Raw genomic sequence first — 22741 nt, 5'->3', positions numbered from 1 at the left:
ACATCTATATAAGAAATGATAAGTAGTTGCAATATGAATAATTTTAGTCCAAGACTGCTCACATGCTATATGTCCACATGTTAGTGAACCCATTATTGATTTCAAATATTGCTTGCATTGATTAAAGCATAAATCAAAGGCAAAGGTAAAGACAGAGAGAGGGAGAGAGAAAAATAGAGGGTGGGGCTTTCCCCAACTTCTCTCCTTCTGTTGTAAAGCAGAGGGTGGGATGAGAGAAATAAACAGATAAAGAGAGAGAGAGAGGGATGGTGGTGCACCAGTGGACCACAGTAGTTCTAACCTTATCAGAGGCTCTCTGTCCCATTGTGTGAATCCGCCCATCCTAGGAAATGAGGGCTTCCTGTTGTTTTATAGAGCCTTCCTGCAACAAGGTTGAGATATGTTATCCCTACCCAACAGGGAAGACGAACAGAGCGTTGTCAGGCAAAATGACAGCCACTAGCTTCTCACTTATGATTTCTGGGTGTTTTCTGACTCTTCTCATCTGGGGTAAGTAGACGATTTATACTGTCCATTTTTCTTCACTCTTATATGGTATAACTTCTTTACTTGCCCTCTATCTCACCTCTCAGGAGGAATGCTTAGGGGCTTTCAATGATTGAGTGGCTTTTAGAAAGGAGCTTAGCAGGTCTCATGATTGAGTTTTATACTTGAACAGTTTGGTTTAAAGGCCATAGAGTGATGTTGACCAAGCTGTCTCAACAAATTTGTTCTTCAAGAATAATTTTTGTTACAGTAACCTTTGAGAATTTTATCACCAGGTCATTACAGTTGATTTTATGATTCATTCTGTCGTTATTATTTGCTCCTACTCATTAAATAAGATGGGTTTTTTTCTTGTGGGAATGTTTTGTAAATTGAAATTTCCTTAAGTTGAATATATTAAGATTTCCTCAAAAGAGTGGCGGACAAAGGCAGGATGCATTGACTGTTCACGTCCTTCAGCTTACTCCTTGTTATTTCCTTCACCTCCTCTACTTTCACAAGTTCTGAAATGTATTTCTCTTAAAGCAGGATGCACAACAGTGGTTTGCCTAGTTGATGAAAAGTTAGCGGCGCAACCGACCACAACGATAGGTACAATATGTGTATTTTAAAGAAAAAATTAATGAGGCTACATGGTCACACATACCTTGACTAACATCACCTCCTTTTTCTACAGGGTATCACTCAACAAAGATGATGACTGCCAGTAAGATTACAGTTTCTTTTCTTTTTTACACTTAATTATAGACTCTGAACTAAATGTCTGCTGCTCCCTTAATACTTAAATCTGCTAATCGTCCGGCTTTAAATTTAATCTTACTTTAATAATTTAACAGAAATATATGAAAGTTATTAACATGTTCTATATTTTACAGTTACAAATAGTGATTATACAGTTGTGTGCACTGGGGTATTGTTTTGGATCAGTTCCTTAAACTCATTTGCTTGGCCTGGAACTGACACACACAGAGCACAGAGATACTGGTTTCTGCCAAGATCTCCCCGTGTGTACTATCATGAGAATCCAACACAAACTCCTGGGGAGGTCTCCACCAGTGAGGGGTCAACAGCAGTAGACACTAGGCCCATGGAGGGTTTTGGGTCAAAGTTTAACTTAAACCTCATTATGAACAGACCCCACCTGGCTCAACTTCCTGAATTTGTTCGTCATTCACCCCATGCAACGTCTGTGTTCAACGCATGAACTCCGGGTTGTGAAACAACTGGAACTTTGGAGCAGCGCCCCTTTCACTGTTCCTCCTCTTGTGCCTTCTTTTTTTTTTTTCTTTCCCCTGACTGTCCCCCCTCCTTCCCCTGCCAACTCCCCCAACTCTGAGCTCCTCCTCTGCTGAAAAGACACATTTCCTGATGTCATTACTAAATCAAAATGCTGCTCGGCAAACAGATGTTGTGAGAGGCCCAACATGTGGATTCAGTGACATAAATTAACAAGTTGGTCGTGAGAAAACAACCTTACATTCCATTTTTCATTCAATCAATGAAACCACCTCTTTCACAGTGCTCTTTAAAGTGGTGGGTGATGGCAGTGAGAAACTACATTACAGATGTAGAACAATCATCAGACAGAAAAAAAAGTTTTAAAACAGCTGGTCAGGACTGAATAATAACTACTCTTTCTGTATTAATTAAGCTTAACATGAAATCATCGCTGTCTACACAGCTCACACTGCAGAGTCATGATTACATCCACCCCAAAAAGCTAAGCCCTAAATGTTTACTTATGTTTCCTATTTGGCAGAGGCAGCCCAAAAGGCAAATAAATCACATGCTGTGAGCTGGCCAGGCCTTCGACTGTGAGAAACTGAGACTAAAAAGCAGAACAAGAGTTAAAGAGTAAAGGGTTTTCAGATGTGAGTCCAGCCCAGCTTGGGTGTGCTCCCTTTTATTTGGGAGAATGGAGAGGACAATCTGTGTTGCCTCCACCCCGTTAAAAAAAGGAAGAAAATCCTAAGGAAACGTGTGTTGGAGAGGGGAACAGCGGCTGCCAAGGCGCAGGGCCGTCAGACAGATCTTCGGAGAACATCTGGTAACCGCGGGTAACACTGTTTGGACATCTGGTAACCGAAGGTTACACTGCGTCTCTTCCATCCTGTCGGGTTTCCTGTTATGCCTCGCTGTACACAGTCTAAGAAGTTTAGGTTTATTATACATGGTCGCCGGTTGGGGAAAACGCACCTTTATTCATTTTTTCTGACATGAAGGGAGCACTTGGTTTCATTGGGGTATTCCTCTCCTTTCTCTGCGGTGAGTGTGTGGTCTCCCTACTACAGCTGCAAATGCCTGCCTCAGTACTAGACATGTGAAGGAACTCATGAGCTACGACAGACTGAAATACTCTTTAACATTGGAATTTGCTAGGATGTATGTCTTTGACGAACTTATTTAATGAACTAGATTAGAAAGACTTTACATGACAGATTCAAACAGGGTTTATGTTAACTGCCTTTACTTCTTGATGTAAAGTTTTCAATCTAAACATCTTATTCCTCTGTGTTTAAGATGCCACTCAAGGGAACTCTACGATGCAGTTTGGTAGGTGACATAACTTTAAAACATAATCCTAGTCATACAACCTTATGTCATTCTGTGAGACCTAGAATTTACTGGGCATGTTTTGAAAATGTCTAGCACATCTTTAGCGTTATTTTCTAATTTCAATATGTCTTTCTTTGTCCAACTCTTTTATTTCATGCAGCTTGTGGGAATATTTCTCACCATTGTACGGATTTCTGCCACATCTGTGATTTTTATTTTGGTGCACCAACAATGGATTGCCTTTTCACTCTGCTTGACCACACCTGTCTTAACAATTTTAATGAGGCAATGGCATCACTGAACAGCACTGACTGGTGCACTTGGGGCAATGTGAGCGGGTAAGTTTGCAGTTAATTGGTTTTAACATTAAAAATATTGTTAAATATATGCTGATGTCTGAATCATCTTCTGCACACTTCCTGTCTCCACCCTGCAGTTTATATAGTAACCTAAGCCTTTGCACAGAGGAGATATCTGACTGTCTAGTGATCCCATGGCCCAACCCGCTGGTGGAACAGACCTTTGTGAACATTCACTCCAAGTTTTTCAAAGATTGTCCCTCAGAGGAGCTAAGCGACCCACCACCAGTCATCATCTTTGCCCTCGTGATAACTCCCATCTGCCTGATCCCCATCATGGTGAGCCTGGTGGTGCTCAAAACCAAAAATGGGGATGGCAGCTCCTGAAAATCCCAAATCTCTGCTTGGCTCAAAAATCATCGAGGATATCATGTTTTCCCTTTCCCAACCTGAAGGCTACAGCTCGTTTACACACGCACCGCAGCAGCGCTTTCATCTCACCAGTGACCTTGCAGAGTAATGAGATATCTGAGATATCAGCAACGGAGGAACACCTTAGAGGAGATGACACTGATTAAGAGTGAATGTCATATCATCAGTAGCATCACAATGATTTTGTCAATAACAACCTCCCCGATGCTAACAGAGTCACACTGTGATACGATCTATGTTATAATAAGTTCCTGTAACGTACTGTGAAACGTTTTGTTTTCACCATCTCCACTCGAGATCTGAACATGTATCTGTTGGTCACATCCAATTTGCACAAACCATTCAGTAAACAGAGCTTGGTTTTAACTGAAGAACCTAGTATTCAGGGTTATGATGACAAAAGCTGTTGAGCTTGCAAAGGTAAAGTCAAAATGTGTGTATGTGTTGACTCTCATTGTTTTGGACAGTATTTGTGTTGATCAAAGACAAGGTCATTTCAATTACTGAACCCCTGAACTCTCCTGATGCGATTTGTTTTGCAGCCACTCAAACTTAACCCTGTTTTGAGCCATTAACGAGACAATGTACAGTTTGTATGCATAATTTGACAATATACAGTACGTATGCAAAGCACATGTGCAACTTAGACTGTTTTTCAGTGTGAAGTTGATACATGTATGTGTCCATGTTTGGTCTAGGAAAAGGGTCCTCTAAATGTGTACATAAAGACAGGAAAGTGAGTGTAGCGTGATGCATGGATCTGGTTATGTGAGTCGTAGCGTTTGAGGTCAGAGGTTACAGATGGGACACAATGAGTGGGTACGCCCAGAAAGGGAGATTTATTTTCCTAGTATTGTCTATTTTTGAACAGTCCTTCAGCACTTTCCCCTATCCAAACACAGACAATCCTCATGATCACATGATGAGCTAATCGAGGCAAAGTTTTTATTAACATCCAGTTCGGACAGACAGACAGACAGACAGACAGACAGACAGACACAGACAGACAGACAGACAGACAGACAGACAGACAGACAGACAGTTGTCTGTGCAGACAAGCGATAAACACTGAGCAACGACACAAAGATATAAGTGTTATCTTTTCGCCTGGATCGTGAAAATGTGGTTATGTTGTGATCAGTCTTGAATGACGATAAAGCCATTGTTAAGTGCTTTCAGATTTGGATATAAATGTGTATTTATATAATGTGTTATAATTATGCCATTGTCAGAACTTAGTGGACTTACTGTACCATCTGAGAGAACACATTCTGCCTACTCTCACACCATTTACTGTATGTATTTTGATATACTGTTTTATATTTTATATAATTAAATCTAGAGTTGGATTTGTCGGCTGTTGCTTATTTTTATTTATCCAGACTGTCGGAGGAATAAAAGCCATCTGAGCTGGTTCATATTTGGTTTTAGCCAATCATAACATGAAAGAAGCAAATTGTACTCAGTTCAGCTCATGTTCTTCACTAAAATACATTAACAGCGTTTCAGCTTCATCCTGGCTAAAGTACCCTTTAACCTTTGTCAGTATTTGATTAAACACTCCTTTCCCTCGGGTGCGGTGCAGATGGCATTGCTTTGTGCCTCAGGTAGTGTTACACTGTATCTTCAGTGAGCAGTATGTTGTGGTACAGTTGCTATGCTGCACAAGTGCTGGTGTAGTGAAGGAAGCAGTGACAGCAGTCATGTATCACACCCTCATCTGGCAAATACAACACTGCAGGGTGGGCCTGTGTTTGTGTGTATGTATGTATGTGTGTGTGCGTCTGGCAGGGATGGGTGGGAAAGTGTGTTCAGTGACCTTCTTCCTCTCTACATGTTGGGTCATCCTCGTCCCCACCCCCTTCTGATCTCATTCAATTCTGTGTTACTCCTTACTGTTACATCAGGCCAAAAAACATTTCTGATTCCAGAATGCAAGATATGATTGGAAAAACAATATCCATCATAATTGTTTAAGACAAATTACATCAAATGTTTCAGCAAACAATTTGTTTGGGGGATCAGTAAACGAGTGAAATACCTACGGTCAATATACAGTACATCAGTTTGTGTTCAGTTAGGAAACCCTGCCCTCTACTGGTTTAATGTGATATAGTCTCAGTAGCAGCACTTAACCAACGAGACTGCCATCTCTAAGAAAAAAAAGGTTGCATGTTATATTAATGTTTAATTCAAAGTTTTCTGCTGATCCGCAGTTGTTTATCTTTGTGTAGAGACAAAAAGCTAATCTGTAATCGTATATGTGTAGTCTAGAGAAAATGATTGGGCTACAACGTTATTTTACCTGATATCTGTTTACATTTTGGCAAACTGGAAACATTGATAATATGCACAATTAGCTAATAGCAGTTTCTGTTTTTTGCACCAATGGATGAATTTAAAGACAACAAGCACTGGATTACATTGATTCTGAACAAAACCTAAAAGTGATTCTCAGGCAAGTTTCTAGAGTTTTAAGGAGTGTAAAATGATATATATATAAAAGACTAATAGCTAAAAATTACAGTCAGTCACTGTTAAAGCTTACAATACAAAATGAATTGGTAGCTCATGGCATCTCATAGCAACAGTACTGTGGAGTATGTTATCAGTAGGAATCCTTTAAGGGAGTCCATGAGGCCATTAGGTTATTCTCCTGTCCCTCAGCAATGCTGCATCTCAATGACACAACATGTAGAGATGCCTCAACTCAGCTGATCTGAACACATTCCCATGGGCCTCAGTTTCAACGATCTGTGCTGACACTGAAGTGGCATGACTTGATGCTGTGGGGTTGGAACTGCTCGCGGTAATGGACAAGGGAACATCTCTGGACATTTCTCCAGATATATATGTTGTTATGTATAAGCTCACAGTAGTAAGTTGCTAGATAGTTTTGTGGACAAATATTGTAGATTGAGGAAAAGGAGCCAGGAATACTTTTGAACTGACTTTTATTGAAACCAAATTAAATATCAGAGTAATTGTACGTTGCAAACGCACCAGTAATACACCTGTCTCATTATAGCTTGACAATTTAACAATGATGATAATGAAAATAAAAAGTAAAAGTAGAACTGAGTCTAAAAAGTGTTTCAGTTTTACTTTGAGGTCATGCTGCCTCAAACAAATTAAAAAGTAACAAACCACCAATGCCACAATGGAAATCTAACGTTAGGTATAGTTAGCTTGGATGTTAGAAAATATATATGGCACACCCATGTATACATGTATATACTGTATATTTCTAGAACCGAGACGGATGATTTCAGAGACCTTTCTCTCTCTGCAGTGGTGATCGCACCCAAAAGCTGCAGCTGTGTCTCCAGTCACAGGTTTTGGCTCTGGAGACTTTGCTGGTCGTCTCATCGAGGGAGCCGATGACTGTTAAGGCCAAGAGACCTGGCAGAGTGGTTGGAAGGACAGCGGGTAAGGGCATCTGTACATCAACTGCTGGTTCCTTTGGCAGACTTAATAGTGTTGCTGGGGGCTGTGGGAATAAGACGTGGCTGACAGTGTCAGCTTCACTGGTTCCTATGAAGGAGCATTCATCAGCAGCATCAATGATGACAGCTGGTGGCCAGAGAAAGTCAGCTTCCTGGAGTCTGTGTCCAATATCGATGAATTATTGATATACCATTGGTTTTAGAGATGTATATATTTATAAACATATTTTTTTACATGTTTTTTTCTTACAACTACTTTATTGGAGAACTTCCAGACTGGAATTTTGCCAGACTTGATGAAAATGAAAAGATTGCACCCACTGATGCGAGTCATTCGGTGTGACACGAGTAATTACTTTGTTGTGCGAGATCCAGACAGCTGGCACTGCTGTGTCAGAGCTGACCCTACAGCTGGATGACACCGAGTAGGTTTGACATCAGCTGCTCGATCAAACAGAATAAACTCAAAGAAATGCAGAGCATGAACAACCCTGTTCCACCACCAGCTGATAATTTGAGGGACAATAGGCAGAAATATATTACAGTTATTTTACGAGGACGGCGAAGGAGCCTGTGAAGGTCAACATTAAGAACCAGAAAGATTTATCCCTGAAGAAAAAATAAAAAAAACAGGAGCTGCAGCTGGACAACTTGAAAGAAGAGCTACCTGAGAAACAACCAGGGGGAGCTGGGAAAATCTGAATCAGGAAATTAAGACAATGCATATTGCCAGCTCTAAAAGCTGCCACCGGTAACAACAAAGCACAATATCAACAGCAAAATAACGTTCATTATGATAATTTGGGGGGATTGGCTTTGGAGGGAGACATGAAGGGACGGGCTGTCCTTAGATATATGGACTTATGGAGCTGGTGCTGCTAGCTACTTTTAATTGGAAAAGAGTCTGCAACACTGAGCTGGGCTTTTGGTTGAAATCTAGCTTACTCTTGGTGGTTGATGTTGTTGCTGAATAGATGATCACCTGTCTGAGTCTCTAGAAAGTTATTTAATTGCAGATAATTTAAACTTGGAGGCAGCGGAAATAAGCTGACATAATGTCACTTTTTAAGATGTTATGGCAAACTTGTTAGCACAAAGTAACCTATGGATAACATAAGCATTCATTGGGAATTTGGTTTCTGGACTCCTGATGAATGTAAATCCAATATTCACTCTCTTTTATGTATCCGCTAAAGTCTGACTCTTTAGCTGCTAAATGCTTCACTATATTCACTAGCTAAGCCTGTCTATTGTTTAGTAATTGGCACGTATCGTACAGCAGGATTTTAATGCTTCCTTTTTGATGAGAACAGCTGAAAGCGATGCTGTGAGAACGGTAAAGGTGCGGGTTGGAATAATGGAAACAATGAGCTGAACCTTGTTATAAAGCTCTGTAGCCTGAGGGGAACAGCAAAGTCAGGTAATAATTCTCTGTGGGTTCATAATTAGAATTATGTTGTGATTTAGTAGCATTAAGTAGTAGCATTGTGTGGGTGTTTGAATTATTATCTTGGATCTTCACACAACAAGGACAGCTCAATTTCCATGACATACAGTATATGTGATAATCACCGCTCTTGTCCTTTAGTTTACATGCTTCGACCTAATGTGTGCCCTGTACAGTTGGAAGGTTCATTCCATGTGTGTGTTTCTCTCAAAAATCTGTAAAGTCTTATTTTGTTTTGTTTGTCTTTTGTCTGCATACAACATTGCACTGATCATTTATTTCTTGTTAAAGGGACAGTTCAGCCCAAACAAAAACTAAATATTTCCAATAAAGATCTGTGTAAGATTTGCAACTGAAAAGTGATCCATTTTGTTCTGAAAAGTCAACTTTTTAAAAACCAACATGGCTCAAACAGCCTCAAAGTAATATTGGGATATACGGATGATTACATAAATGCCAACATTCTTTAATGGTTTAATTCATTCAATTGAATTACGTTCGATAACAATATTTATTACAGCCTTAGAGGCATTGAGAAAGAACTGTAGAGTGTTCTCCCTCAGGTTATTTGTATTGTTACATGATACACATCTGCACGATGAAAGATTACACAACAACAAAGTAACACGATGAGACAATTAACAAAGCCTGCTGGGAACAACATGATCTTTGACCCTCACATCTCATCCAAACTAATAATGGACAGTCTGCGAAAAATGACCCCACAGAACTTTTTCAAAAACAAAACATGCAGAACAGTGCAACCCTGGCTTATGTATTCATTGTTTTACCCCAGATTCTCTAGTGGGGAACCTGACTGAGACGGAGGCCTGTAATTGAGCTCCAACGACCGGGCTGCAGGCGCCTGTTACCAGCCTGTCAAACATCAGGGCAGATGCAGAGTGAGCTAATCCCTGCTGGATGTCAAGAACTGTTTAGAGCCAGGAACAGCAGGAGTGCAGGGGGAGCCATATTATTACCACTGTCTGCTAATAATGAGGAGGCTTTTGAGGACACAATAACAAATGTTCTGCTTAAAGCCATTAAACCAACTCAATGAACACTGTTTATATACATTTTATTTCATTTTACTGTTACTGTGGTATCTAGTGCTTTTTCCCGACTTGCCTTGAGTGCTTAGAGCATTTAAGCTGTAAACTGTGTGAGTACGCTTGATATCAGACAGGGCCTCTAGATGGCAGTCTTTGAGAGCATATTTAGTAGTTGAAGGCATTTACAAATGGCACCTTTTGAGTATACTTCCATTCTGTGCCATGAGAGAAGTATTCGTATTATATTGTTGATTGTATTCTTGGTCATGCAGTGGTTTAGGCTGTTTAAAGGGCTGCAGCTCACACCCACACCTCAGGTTATTGAAATTGAACCGTTTTAAGCTTCTGTTTGGACACTCCCAGTTTGAGTCAACACACAATGCAGTTCTCATGCGCCGTAGGCTTCGTTTCAAAGCAAATAGAGAGACGGAAATTCAAGCTGTAGCTCGGAAGCTACATATTTAATGCAGATAGTTTATGATCGGACTCACCCAGTTAATGCACTCTGAGCTCTGTGTTGATCGCCCTGGCTTTGTTGAGAATCTGAAAAATTTAAATGTGCTTGTCATTTTTTCATGCTCTGAAGAGACACAACCACTATTCATTTTTGGTGGGGAAGATAAATAAAGACTTCAAGTACAAAGAGAGAGGAGATGCATGTTGTTGTTTGCTCTTCAGCCTTTTTCTACTCATAGAATGATAATTACAGTATCGATTCAAAAGTATGTTGTAAAAATAAAGAAATACCAGACAAAAATGCTTGCAAAATTCGAAGAGGCTGTATGAGTTTGTTTACTAGGGTAAAAACATGTTTTCCAGGTTTGTCGTTTTTTTCTCTCCTCTGATCATCTCCTTGCAGTGGCTTTAGCTGCAGCCTTACTGTTGTTTTAGTGCGATCAGCTAACTGTTGTCTTATGAAAAGACAGACTGTGTTGCAGCACCTCCACTCATCCACCTTCCCTTTCCTCTAAACATCCTGAAGGGATTTGGCAGACGCTTTTACCATGACAAACAGCTAGATTCACTGCTGTTTAGTGGTAAAAAGCATCAGTTTCAATCCTCCATCGCTGAGCTTCTTAAGTTTATCTACGACGGAAAATACAGTTTCCTGTTTAAGAAATCTAATCCTGCTCTGTTCTTGAAAGATTTTTTAAGGCTTGCTTGAGGAAATTGCATAATTCACAAAAGAATGCATTTGATATAAAATAAAAAAATCCATCTTTGCATGCGCAGGTTCTCGTTTCCCTACACTCAGAGATGCTCATCATAAAAGCGCTCAAACACATTTACTGTACATACAAAGACACAAATGCAAAAGCACCCCCTCACAAATACACACAGCGAACAATTTGATGCAAAACATAAAAAACGACTTATGTGCAGGTACAGTAAACATAGAGGAGAGATTGAAAGGAAAATATGAAAGGAACGTGTGGGAATTTAGCATTTTTAAAGCTGTGACGAACAAAAGTTTCCGCTTAGTGTCCCTCATCTGTTTATAGGGGCTGTCTTTCATTTCTCTGATACTCTACTCGACAAAGCTGCAGGCATTGAGCCTAAACAGGCCTAGTTTATGACTCTATATTATGTATGGCTTTTATGCAAATCCAACGGTGACAGTGAGCAAAACCTTTGAGCTGGGCTTCTTTATGAATGGAACAGTTAATGCAGCAATGAATCTAATGGGGAAAACACGATCAGGATTCTAAATAGAATCAGAGGAACCTGACAACTCTGCCTGCGATGTGAATTAAGAGCCGATGCCGCCTACTGCCTTAGAACCCCCATATTCCCCTGAGGTTAATGGCTGTTTCTACATTTAATTGGCTGTGCCATTTCTGCAAAACCAGTTGTTAGATGATGAGATAACACGTCAAGATTGTCATTTCTCACCAATTAAAGGATTAGAAAGCTTTTAGTAAGCGTAATGAGTTGATGAGCAGTCAAAATAATGGGGTCTTCACCTAAATCCATTGATGTCTCTTATGATCCCTGCCAGGATCATAATTGCAACAAAAAAACGCAAAGATATCTATTTATTTTCTCCTCGATAGTGTTTCATAAAAATGACCAAATGAATGTGTTTTGAACAATAACCACATAGCTGAAGAAGTTTTAATGTTCCCTCTGGTTCTGCCAGAGACAATGACTAAGAACACAATTACAGCCCTCTTTATCTAAAGCATCTGGGTACAAATACTGTTCTACTGTGTCTTGAAAACAGGTTTTAATGGTAAGTTTTATTTGGCCAAGAATTTTAATATTTGTTTTCATGTAGGTGCTTGTTGAGTTAGGATATATTATTATTATAAAAATATTGTAGAGATCAGTCAGTCTCTGGTGTTCTGACTACTATTCTGATCTTTCACAAAATTTGACAATTTAGCCGCAAATTACTTGAACTAGAAAATAGGAGCAGACAGTGGAATACCATAACAGAAATTCACAGCAAAGATGCAAAAATATTTCATGATCATATGCCCTGAAAAAATGCCAACCATGTAACTTTTTCTATTACAAAACACAATTTTAATGTCATGCATGTTAAACCAACCTCTTTAAAATGTGGTTGGAGTCTTTCATTTCCACATGTAATAAAGTTTGGTGTACTATGAAGGCAGTGTTAGCAATGATGGATGTGCTTTGATGTTGGGCAACATGAGACAGGGTGTGTCCACATCCTGTTCTCATAAAAAAGCCCCTATGGAAAAAAAAACTGCACCTTTTATCTCTTTTCAAATCAAAATTTCCCTTCAAAAGTTTGTATTCAAATATTTCATTCATTTCTCTTTTTTAAGCACTTTTGCATTTCTGAGCTCAACACAAAAACACATAGACAAAAAGCTTCAGCAAAAAGGTTTATTTTATTCCTCAGACTACAGTGTCAAGGTAAATACAGACAAGCTCCCAGTGTGTTTTATTAAGCTATCTGCCCTCGTCCTTCGGTGAGTCATCCTTTGATTCTCATTTCTAAAGATGCCATTTAAAAAAAACCCTGATGCTACGAAAACAGACAGAGGCTTTGGCTATAAAATGGGGTTATTGCCTCCTGGATTTATAAACAAGCTGAACTCTGATCTTAAGCAGATTTACTGAGGGGTAATACCCAGGTATACAGACACATGTCAGCAGCAATACGTCTGCTAAATCATGTGTGCTGTCTGCTTCAGGTGGAGGGATAAATTCTGCTGCTAGGACTCATGACAGGAATACTGGTTAGGGGTCTCTAGTACGCCTGCTGGCCCAGGGGTGTGAAAAGCTTATCCCACACCTCCACCTTCATGACGGCATTGCCCATGGGACTCATTGTGGCCTTGATATCTAAATAGTTGCCCACATAATTGATTCCTGATCCAACAGCCTCCTCCCTGACAAACCCGTGCTCATGCTGTTTCTTCTCGTAGTACATTTCTTTGTACAAAGCCTTATCACAGTTGCGGCCCTTCTTATAGAGCCCCACTGCAAACCAGTTCTTGTACAGGTTGTAGTCCCATGGGACCGAGAACATGATGGCTATAGTCTCAATGTAGTCGTTCTGGGACCTCTCGAAAAGGTCGTAGGTCAGCACACCAATGCTGCCTGTCGCTTTGCCACCGGACTTGGAGAAAGTGCAGACCTCCGTCTTTAGAGGGCGCACTGTGGGTTGGGGTGGGTTGTACGTCTCCCCATTCTCAAGGTACACCCTAAACATAAACAAACAGACACATAGATTACACGTTTTCTTTTGTATTCGTATAAAACCTTTAAAATACAAATGACAAAACTGTCAGGGCTTACTTTGGGTTGATGAGGCAATAGTTGTTGGTGACATTCCCGATTTCAATGGTAACACTTCTCTTGCTCTTCACATCGGCCGCTATAGCTTCAGCTGACTCTGTCATGTTGGAATGGCTGTTGAGATCTGCTTGTAAAACAAAGGTAATTTAAGTGTTAACCGTCTGAACCGAACGGCATCACAGCTGTGACTGAGCACATACCTCAACCTCCGAACACACTGGGAATCATGAGAATCAAACTTTACTCCAATATGAATATCTTCCTGACTTCTGCTCAGCTGACATGCTGTACTGGCATTACACTGACCTTAAAAGGTGCACATGAACTGGCACTAGGTACGAATGATGCATGTCAAGAGGCTAATACGATTTCAAAACGTTTGTGAACAATCAGAGAATAACAGCAGACTCTCTTTGCCTCATTATAGAGGGTACTTCTTCAATTACGGCACTAAGCAGCATGCAATAATGAAGTTAGAGTGAGAACACTAGAGAAAATGATCACACCCTTTTATCAACAGATATAAGATACAAATCAAACAAATAGCCCATCAGACTTCTATAAGCCTCTACAGATATAATAAGCAATTCTCTCTACTGCCTCTTATCAAGCTCTTTAATTAAAGTATGTTTTCCCAAAATGTTAGGTGACTTACTTGCTGAGAACCTCTGTTGATGCTTCCAATTCTCAAAGTCGGAAAAGTTATCTGGAAGGGAGGTGCCGGTAGTTTTTTTTTGTTTTTCAATATGCCATTACCAAGGAAACCCCTCCCACTTGTAACACAACCCCATGACAGCACACACCCTCCTTCTGCAAATATTTATAACCCACCCCCACAAAAAACAGAACTAAGATTCCTGTATTTTTCCGTGGGAAAAACAGCCACACCCTTGTTTGTTTCCTAGTGGATCCTAAGCTCGGAGGCCTCGAACATTTGCTCAGCACACTCATTTTCTCCCTTAGAAAATGCTTCATAGACTGAGGTGGTTTTGGTAATCTAATTTCTGTGGAATTTAGCAATGGAGACGAAAACTGCCTTTACAAGTTGAGCCAGACTAAGCTGTAGATACTTTTCTCTTATTTTCCCCTTCTGTTGCATTCCAATACCACACAACAACTACAGACTGATGGAGAGTGTCACAGCCAGTGAAGAACAATACTGTCATCGTGTCGATTAAAAAAACATCTATGCAGATATTCCATCTGTTGCTACTCATTAGAATTGGATGGATCCAGCTAAGAGATTAAGAAATGATAACTGTTCTTCTGTAATAATGAAAGACATATCCCACACAACACAAACATTGAGTCTGAATGTTTTATTACCATAATCAAAGAAAAAAGGGAGGGTACAATGCACATAAGCCCAAAGAATCAAGCTAACGGAGAATCAATGAGCTGGCTGTCAGATATTGATATCTTTCAGTGGACACAAAGTACAGATGACAGCAAAATCACTCTTCCTCTCCTCTGGATGTTTCTCTAGATGTCAACAATGCAGCAGCAGTCAAATCAAATGAAGTTTATTTATTCTGTTGGGTACAAAAGCAACAAAGTACAAACTAGCGACCCATTTTATCATAGAGCTCCACTTTAACAATGGCTTTGCCAATGGAAGACATTGTAGCCCTTAAATCAACCTCATTATCTTGGAATACCAGCCCACAGCCGTGCGTCTCGGAGCGGCAGAAGGTGGTCTCGTCCTTCCCATCGTACAGCTGGTTGTACAGATGTTTGTCGCAGGCTTGGGACTGCTGGACCACGCCCACGGCCAGCCGATTCTTGTACAAGTTGTGGTCAAAGGGCACAGAGAACATGATGGCAATGCGCTTGGAGCAAACCCGGCTCTGCATATGGAACAGGTCGTAGGTCAGCAGGCCGACAGAGCCCGTGGCGGTGTGGTCGTCCTTGTTGAAGGAGCACACTTCAGTCATGGCGGTACGAACCGTTGGCTGGGGCGGGTGGTGAGAGAAACCACTTGTCATGTATACCCTATACAAGAGAGCAGGAGATATGGTAACATCAATACAGATCGGTTGAGAACTTTCATGTCACACTTTCCAGACTTTTGATGGAAAAACAAGAGTTTTGCAAGTTTTGTGGAGATTGACAAAGTACTTTTCAAGTGTTGGGCTTTCCAGGGTACCTGAACTACCTTATGCTGATGGATGGACTGTGACTGCGCAAGTACTGCTGTGGACTTCTAAGCAACAGTGAGTGTACCTGCATGCGATGTGCAATGAGGCAGTGCGTGTCACTGCATGATGGATAGGTGGATGTTCTCAGCAAAGTGATGTCACACATGAAAACCACCCATCCAAGATATGGTCTGTCCTGCCACAGCTAGATAAATGTATGGTAGAAACATCCAAAAGATGTGGGTCATTTCTGTCTACTTTACTGTTTTGTTTTATTCATTTCCCCCTTTTTTGCAGAAGTGGAAGAAACTGTCAACATTTAATGTTGAGGAATAGGCGGCAACCCAATCAAATAATTTATTTATGTTTAATAGATGGTACGTTGACATTTCACTTGCAATATCATTGAGCTTTACTTAACATTTGTATGTTGATAACATTAAAATAACTGATTTATGCTGGAAATATGTGCTTCATCCATGACTATTAGAGAGAACAAAAGTAAAGGTTTCTGCCTATGTTTTAAACAATGTTGATGCACTGAACATTTGGAGATGAGTTAAGAAGCAAAAGAGCAAATTATTTTCTTTTTTCATAATTGCAATCATCACATTATTTTCGCATGCACTGTATTAGGTCACTCATTAATTTGTACTTCTGTTTCAGTAGATATTTTTGTGTCTTCTGATGAACATTTAAATGTGTTCAAATTGATAAATACAGTTATGGACTTACTTGGGGTTGATGAGGCAGAAGTGACTGCTGACATTGGTTATTTCTACGGTGCAGTTTCTGTTGGTGTCGAGGGTGGCTGACACAGCTTCTGCTGTTTCTGGCATCTTGGCTGCAAGAGGAACAGAACTTAAAGCTTACGACAGTATATCTGCAAACAGGTCACCGTTCAGCAGGTACTGTTATGTGTAGGAAATGGATACTTTTCTTTTATATAAAAGATGAGAAGATAAGACGGAGTATTCCGGTCATAAGTCATATTCGGTCAAAAGAAAAATACTAATACTTTACTGTTGAGATGGCATAATTCCCTGATTTAGCCAAACCAAGCTAATTTTCTTCCCCTCAATAACAAAACTGAGACTATTGGTACAGCTCTACAGTTCTACAGTATGTGTACGTAAAATGTGAATATAGCTCATATGAAACTGTTCTTATCTGTGAAAACAGGATATCCAATACATAGATTACAGTTAAGTTATAATCTTGCTACGAATTGAAGTAATTATATTCACCTTTTGGAGTTAAACACGCAACTTGTGCTAGAGAGCAGCGTCAAGTTTCCTTTTTCTCGGATCCTGCAAAGGGGTGGAGAGAGTCTCTGTGAGTGTACTCCTCCAGAGTACTTGCTCCAACACAAACACGGGCGTGTCCACCGTGCAGTGAGCATACACCATCCCTCATGGAAAATTATACCCTGTTTTTTCCGTTGCTCTCAACATGCAAAGTCAGAAATAGACCAATAAAACAGAAAACAAGGACAACAAGTAGAATAGGGGAGGCATAAACATTTAACTACTATGTACACGTATAAATATAAATATATATACAAAAGTATATGAACATAAAAAACAACTGGTTAACAGCCTGAAAGGTTTTAAACTATATAGTAAACTTCATGAATAATGCTTATTCACTTATTAATAAGGCAACATTGCTGTGTCAGCATATTCACCTTCACATCGAACAAGGGTGGTATTGATTTCACCTCTCTATGTTGAAGGATCAAGGATTTAAGACGATTTCAAGAAAATGTATTTTGCTTCCCTAAAGTGTAACTTAATGCAGCACATTGATGTGAAATCCGATCAGACTGCCTACTCGGTCACAACTTTTCCCAGTTATTTTATAAGTGGGTTTCATAATTTTGCAATGAACTCACTTCTTTGCTCTTATGGGACCCTTTGCTGCTCAGTTCAGTAGAAGTATTTCGTAAAGATGCTTAATGAACGTTTCTTGTTCTGACTCGCTTAAAAATGTAACTTCAATCCCTTCCCAGGCATTGCTCAAGATTACTTGTTGTTGTTGGAGGTGATGGCTAGCGACATCAGCCACAAATTCACAGTGAAAAAAGAAAAAAAGAAACACACTGTATGACTCTTATATCACTGACTCTTTTACTGCCGACTCTGCTCCCACTGGAGAGTTGAGAAGAAGAGGAGACACTCCCTTCTTCCATGTAGGAGCAAGTTACTGACACAATGTATTGTGTAACACAGCCTGGTACACTACAATGTTGTATTTGTCCACAAGATTATAGAGCCTGAGGGTCTTCACCATTAAGTTTGTTTTTGCAAACTAAGTGTGTTTTGAGATGTGTTCATTATTCCATCAACCGATTCAAGTAAAATAGTGTGGCAGCTGTTCTATATTATACATCAGGCGCCTTGAACTTGATTTAAATCCTTCGACTCCAATGCTTGAAGTCACCAGATGGCACCAGACATGCATTTGCAAAAAGGCATTTGCACTACACAGACTTTGTCAGTTAATGTTTGCTTTCTGATGGTTAGCCAGTGACCACAGCAGAAAATCCCTGTCAAACATTACATATTCAGCATGCCCTTCATTATGTCCTGTGAAAAGGGCATAGCAGCATTCAGATAGTCGTAGGTGCAATACTAATTATCCAGAGCTATGGAAGTCTAATGGGAAAGAATGGAAATAGTTGATATAAACAGACTCATCAAGAATTAATTTTTATGCTCAAATTGACATTTATTTTTATTTTTATCATTAGCAGTAAAAATGTAGAAATAGCAAAGTTGATTTTTCATGCATCCCAAAAACGTTTAAGCATCACAGGGCTCCTAAAGCCACAACACTACAGGTCTAGGAATGAAACTTATGAACTGCACTAATACATTTAACATGCAAAAAACAAACAAAAACAACTAAAAAGAATATTCAATTGACTACAATAAGTGAGCATCCTCTATCCTGTAACACATACCCTAGTTTAGTTACACACATGCAACTATCAACTATCAATTGAAATTTGCTCATTATTTCATGAATCAGGTGAATTAAGTTTAATCATGCTGTAGATTTATCTTTGCAGTGTCTGAGTTGATAAGAGGCAATGAAGAATGAGACAAAACAACAGAATGTCAGCGATCTCTCTGTGTAGGTTACTGAGGCTTTTAAAGTGTTATGGTGACAAAAGTGGGGCGATTGCTAAATGGTCCACTTCCCCATTTTCTACCACACTGCTTCGGTCTCCCTTGTTCAAATCACATCCTTCTTCGAACTCGGCCTTCATTTTGATTTAAACTGCACATCCTTAAAGTTTCACGACTGCATCTTGGACTGTTCTGACGCTATTGTGTTGCTAAAGTCTGTCCACAGAAATGTTAACACCTAGCAAGGTACTAGGAGAAAAGGTAAAACTGATTTGTGGAAGTCAACGCTGCAGCCGGTGTCTCCAGGACCACATTTTGCCATGATGACTCACACACAGACTCACAATGCGAAAACTATACCAGTGTCGCTGTCGCGGCTGGTAAGTATAGTGGCTGTAGTATCAGTATCTCAACCTCCTGTCACTCAAGTGGCTTTTTTATTCTGTTAGACACCTGCACATACGTCTGTTTTATATAAGAGACGTGGCAGGTTAATGGTTTGCTGAAACTGACACTATACATTTATTTTGTCAGAATCATGTAGATTGTAGACCTGGTTTTAGTAGACATACCCACACACATGAATTAATATCCATAAGATAAGATAAGATAAGATAAGATAAGATAATCCTTTATTAGTCCCGCAGTGGGGAAATTTGCAGGCTTACAGCAGCATAGAGTAAAGTGCACACAAGAGACATAGTAGAAGAAAGACAAGATAAAAATAAAAAATGAAAATAAAAAAAACAAGTATTATAAATAAGCAATAAGAAACAGTAGAAAAACAACAATAACTGAAATATTATATTTACAGACAGAAAAAACTATTTTAACTATTATTGCACAGTGTAATGTATTGCACAGGTTTTTATTGTCATGTTTTTATTGTCATGTTATTATTGTCATGTGGTCTGCTGGGAGCAGAGTTGGTTGTGCAACCTGACAGCAGCTGGAAGGAAGGACCTGCGGTACCTCTCCTTCACACACCGGGGGTGAAGCAGCCGGTGGCTGAAGGAGCTGCACAGAGCTGCCAGAGTGTCCCGCATGGGGTGAGAGGTGTTGTTCATCAGGGATGATAGCTTGGCCATCATCCTCCTGTCTCCCACCACCTCCACCGTGTCCGGTGGACACCCCAGCACACTGCTGGCCTTCCTGACAAGCTTGTTGAGTCTCTTCTTGTCGGCTGCTGAGATGCTGCTGCTCCAGCAGACCACTGCATAAAAAATGGCTGATGCAACCACAGAGTTGAAAAAGGTCCTCAGGAGTGCTCCCTGCACTCCAAAGGACCTCAGTCTCCTCAGCAGATACAGTCTGCTCTGACCCTTTTTATAAAGTGCATTTGTATGATTAGTCCAGTCGTCCCTGGATGTTCACTGGTTCCGGAGGACAGTGTTTACCCCGGCGGAAGTCCACCACCAGCTCTTTGGTTTTACCAGAGTTGATCTGGAGGCGGTTCCGCCGGCACCATCCTATGAAGTCCTGGTTCAGTTCTCTGTATTCCCTCTCATCGCCGGCGGAGATGAGGCCGACGATTGCAGAGTCGTCAGATAACTTTTGCAGGTGGCAGGTAGCAGAGTTGTATGTGAAGTCTGATGTGTATATGGAGAAGAGGAATGGAGCCAGAACGGTTCCTTGTGGGGCCCCCTTGCTGCAGGATCAGGCAGTGGCATGTGTGCAATATAACAAATATCTTGGGACAATTATTGACTCAAAACTGAAATTTGAAGTTAATTGTGAGGCAGTGTGCAAAAAGGAGCTCCAGTGTTTGCTTGAAGATCTTGTCCACCTTCCACAATGCCAATACCATGATGACCTCATTCTATCGTGCTTTTATGGTATTAATTGTATCTTTTTCTTTGGAGCCTGGAGTAATCCTACCATGTTTGTTTATTGTCTGTGTTGTTTGTAAAAATTTGTGTCTAGAAGGATGACTCGTCTGTCACTGAAAGCCAAATCTACCTACAGGTACAAATAAGGTAACAAATAAAGCTACCATTAAACACAAATCTGAGTTAAAGCTGAACAAATACAATATTTACTATTACTGAACACTCTCTTTCCATTAGATAGCTTGTTTACTCTTCTGTGTATTCAGCCTTGATTAAACTATGAAGTGAAATGTTATGTCAGCATGTTGTCACCAGTAAAGGCTTTAGTGCACTTAAAATAGCTGAGCCATGGACTGTTCATTTGCACAACAGGAAAGATTGCAACGCAATTAACACCTTTAAGGAATAACAATGTTTCTGTTGGCCTTGTAGACTCTATGTGTGATTAATACAGTACACCTCTGTAACAATCAAAGACAAGGCTTGAACCCACTAGCATGCTCAGAGGAAAGGGCTGGTAGAGTGAAAACAGCCTTTACTTTGTCCAAATCAAGCTCAAAAGGCAGCAATATAAAGTTATGAGGACAAATGGCAGTCATCAGCACTAAGAATGACACACCAACACACAATCTTCACAAGGTGACATTTGCTCATCCACAAAAAACAGGGGGGGCTAAAAGCCTGGTGACATAGTGACAACTTACAGTGATAGTTGGTGAACTGCTGTAGCTGGAATAATAACCATTTACTCACTGTAGTTAGCCAGGACAGGCTATCGCTAGTCAGTAGCAATAGCTCCCTAAGTTTCTCTCTTTTTTTCCTATTCTTTTTACTTCCCACTGGCATTCTGTTCAACATTCACACCATTATACTCAATAAGTTTTTGAAGAGGGAAAATAAAACAAGCTTGCAAAAGGTCAGTTAACAAACTAACTTATAAGTTCAGACAAATTATTCTGCTTTGAGTGCATTTCACTTTTTACCGGGCCTGCTTGCCCCGTAAAAAGTGAAACGCACTCAAAGCAGAATAATTGTGAAATGATTGTGAAATGTGAAATGCACTGCAGAATAATTGTGAAATGTGAAATGCACTGTCGAGTCAGTAAATCTAGCAAAACAATTTCCCTATAGGGCGGGTGGTAAAAAAAGAACTGATGAAACCAGCTAAAGAGTGAGGCACGTCACCTCCTTTTCCTCTCTGGTTTCAGTAGCACATCAGCACTCAGATTGCTATTTGCCAATGACGTAATTGAAAAAGAATCCTGGTGGGACCAGCCTTTCAGAGCTAACTGGTATCTAATGAGACAAATGGACACTGAGAAGCAGTTGTGCAGGCAGGTGATGTATCAGGTGACAGACTCGGGCCACCTGGTGGGCAGGTGAGGAATAGCATGTGTGCAAAAGCAGGAGATGTTGGTAAACAGCTAAATGAATCAGATGAAGAGGAGCAGGGATTATGAGGATGGAGCAGCTGTTGCCATGACAACGTCAGTTAATCATCCACAAACGATTTTGATAGCATAATATGTGTAGAAATATGAGACTGTCACAGGCTTTTTTAATCTGGTTTATGATATTTGTCCTCAGATCAGATGCAATTGTCAGGAATGTTCATGACCAATTCACAGCACAAAGAAGAAGCCTCAACAAAAACAGGTGGGCTGAGCCTCCTCCACTTATTTGAATCAGGAAAGTCAAATAATGTATGAACCTAATATACCACTGAAAAACGGTGGATTTTAGAGCATCAGTTTTTTTTATAGCAAAAGGAGATATTTCACCCCTAAACTGATTCACAGCAGTAGATTTGTTCAGTTTCACAGAATTATTTTATCATCCTTAGCTGTACCGATAGTCTCTATTACGTGATCCTGTGGCGTTTGTTAAAGCATTTTTTTTTTTTTATTTAAGCAAATCAAACAATAAAAGACACAAATACCACAAATCTGCAGGAATGTACTTGTTATGATTGAAACGAGCAGTATAAATAATAGTCTGATATTTCATCAACAATTTCACATTTTATTAAAATGACAATTTCATCTGTTATGTGTGTGCACAGTTCCTCCAATGTGTGCATTTGTTTTTCATTTAGATGCCCTCCCCCCCAAACCTTGCTATTCA

The 22741-nt window shown here is 40.1% G+C and overlaps 3 protein-coding genes across 6 annotated transcripts; 1 reads left to right on the top strand and 2 right to left on the bottom strand.

The window, feature by feature from the left end:
- The first annotated feature begins 393 nt into the window (after positions 1 to 393).
- Positions 394 to 5145, top strand: ramp2 (receptor (G protein-coupled) activity modifying protein 2). Of its 3 annotated transcripts, none has more exons than XM_054607561.1 (6): positions 394 to 510; positions 1036 to 1098; positions 1184 to 1213; positions 3028 to 3060; positions 3224 to 3401; positions 3500 to 5145. In XM_054607561.1, exons 1-6 carry the CDS (start codon positions 450 to 452, stop codon positions 3747 to 3749), a joined length of 615 nt encoding a protein of 204 aa, XP_054463536.1. In that variant the 5' UTR covers positions 394 to 449; the 3' UTR covers positions 3750 to 5145. The 3 variants fall into 3 exon arrangements, with proteins under 3 accessions (XP_054463536.1, XP_054463535.1, XP_054463537.1); XM_054607560.1 differs by having other exon boundaries at positions 1033 to 1098; XM_054607562.1 differs by lacking the exons at positions 394 to 510; positions 1036 to 1098; positions 1184 to 1213 and adding an exon at positions 1337 to 2772.
- A 7439-nt stretch (positions 5146 to 12584) lies between these two features.
- apnl (actinoporin-like protein) lies at positions 12585 to 14253 on the bottom strand. 2 transcript variants are annotated; one of them, XM_054608069.1, is made up of 3 exons: positions 14172 to 14253; positions 13517 to 13643; positions 12585 to 13422 (listed from the first exon to the last, which is right to left on the bottom strand). In XM_054608069.1, exons 2-3 carry the CDS (start codon positions 13618 to 13620, stop codon positions 12966 to 12968), a joined length of 561 nt encoding a protein of 186 aa, XP_054464044.1. In that variant the 5' UTR covers positions 13621 to 13643; positions 14172 to 14253; the 3' UTR covers positions 12585 to 12965. The 2 variants fall into 2 exon arrangements, with proteins under 2 accessions (XP_054464044.1, XP_054464045.1); XM_054608070.1 differs by having other exon boundaries at positions 13517 to 13640; positions 14172 to 14252.
- A 567-nt stretch (positions 14254 to 14820) lies between these two features.
- On the bottom strand, positions 14821 to 17029 carry LOC129098916 (uncharacterized). Its single transcript, XM_054608052.1, has 3 exons — positions 16902 to 17029; positions 16390 to 16498; positions 14821 to 15508 (listed from the first exon to the last, which is right to left on the bottom strand). Exons 2-3 carry the CDS (start codon positions 16491 to 16493, stop codon positions 15079 to 15081), a joined length of 534 nt encoding a protein of 177 aa, XP_054464027.1. The 5' UTR covers positions 16494 to 16498; positions 16902 to 17029; the 3' UTR covers positions 14821 to 15078.
- Positions 17030 to 22741: the final 5712 nt, after the last annotated feature.

Source organism: Anoplopoma fimbria, chromosome 11 (genome assembly GCF_027596085.1).
Source record: "Anoplopoma fimbria isolate UVic2021 breed Golden Eagle Sablefish chromosome 11, Afim_UVic_2022, whole genome shotgun sequence".
Lineage (NCBI taxonomy): Eukaryota > Metazoa > Chordata > Actinopteri > Perciformes > Anoplopomatidae > Anoplopoma > Anoplopoma fimbria.
The sequence above is the reverse complement of the archived record's forward strand: the minus strand, read 5'-3'. Positions and strand labels throughout refer to the sequence as shown.

Excerpts from the sequence above, each read along its gene's own strand:
- ramp2 (XM_054607560.1), top strand. The coding sequence starts at position 450 with ATGACAGCCACTAGCTTCTCACTTATGATTTCTGGGTGTTTTCTGACT. Across the intron at positions 1,214-3,027 it reads AACAAAGATGATGACTGCCA|ATGCCACTCAAGGGAACTCT; the intron begins GTAAGATTACAG and ends TCTGTGTTTAAG. Across the intron at positions 3,402-3,499 it reads ACTTGGGGCAATGTGAGCGG|TTTATATAGTAACCTAAGCC; the intron begins GTAAGTTTGCAG and ends TCCACCCTGCAG.
- apnl (XM_054608069.1), bottom strand. The coding sequence starts at position 13,620 with ATGACAGAGTCAGCTGAAGCTATAGCGGCCGATGTGAAGAGCAAGAGA. Across the intron at positions 13,423-13,516 it reads TATTGCCTCATCAACCCAAA|GGTGTACCTTGAGAATGGGG; the intron begins GTAAGCCCTGAC and ends GTTTATGTTTAG.
- LOC129098916 (XM_054608052.1), bottom strand. The coding sequence starts at position 16,493 with ATGCCAGAAACAGCAGAAGCTGTGTCAGCCACCCTCGACACCAACAGA. Across the intron at positions 15,509-16,389 it reads TTCTGCCTCATCAACCCCAA|GGTATACATGACAAGTGGTT; the intron begins GTAAGTCCATAA and ends TCTCTTGTATAG.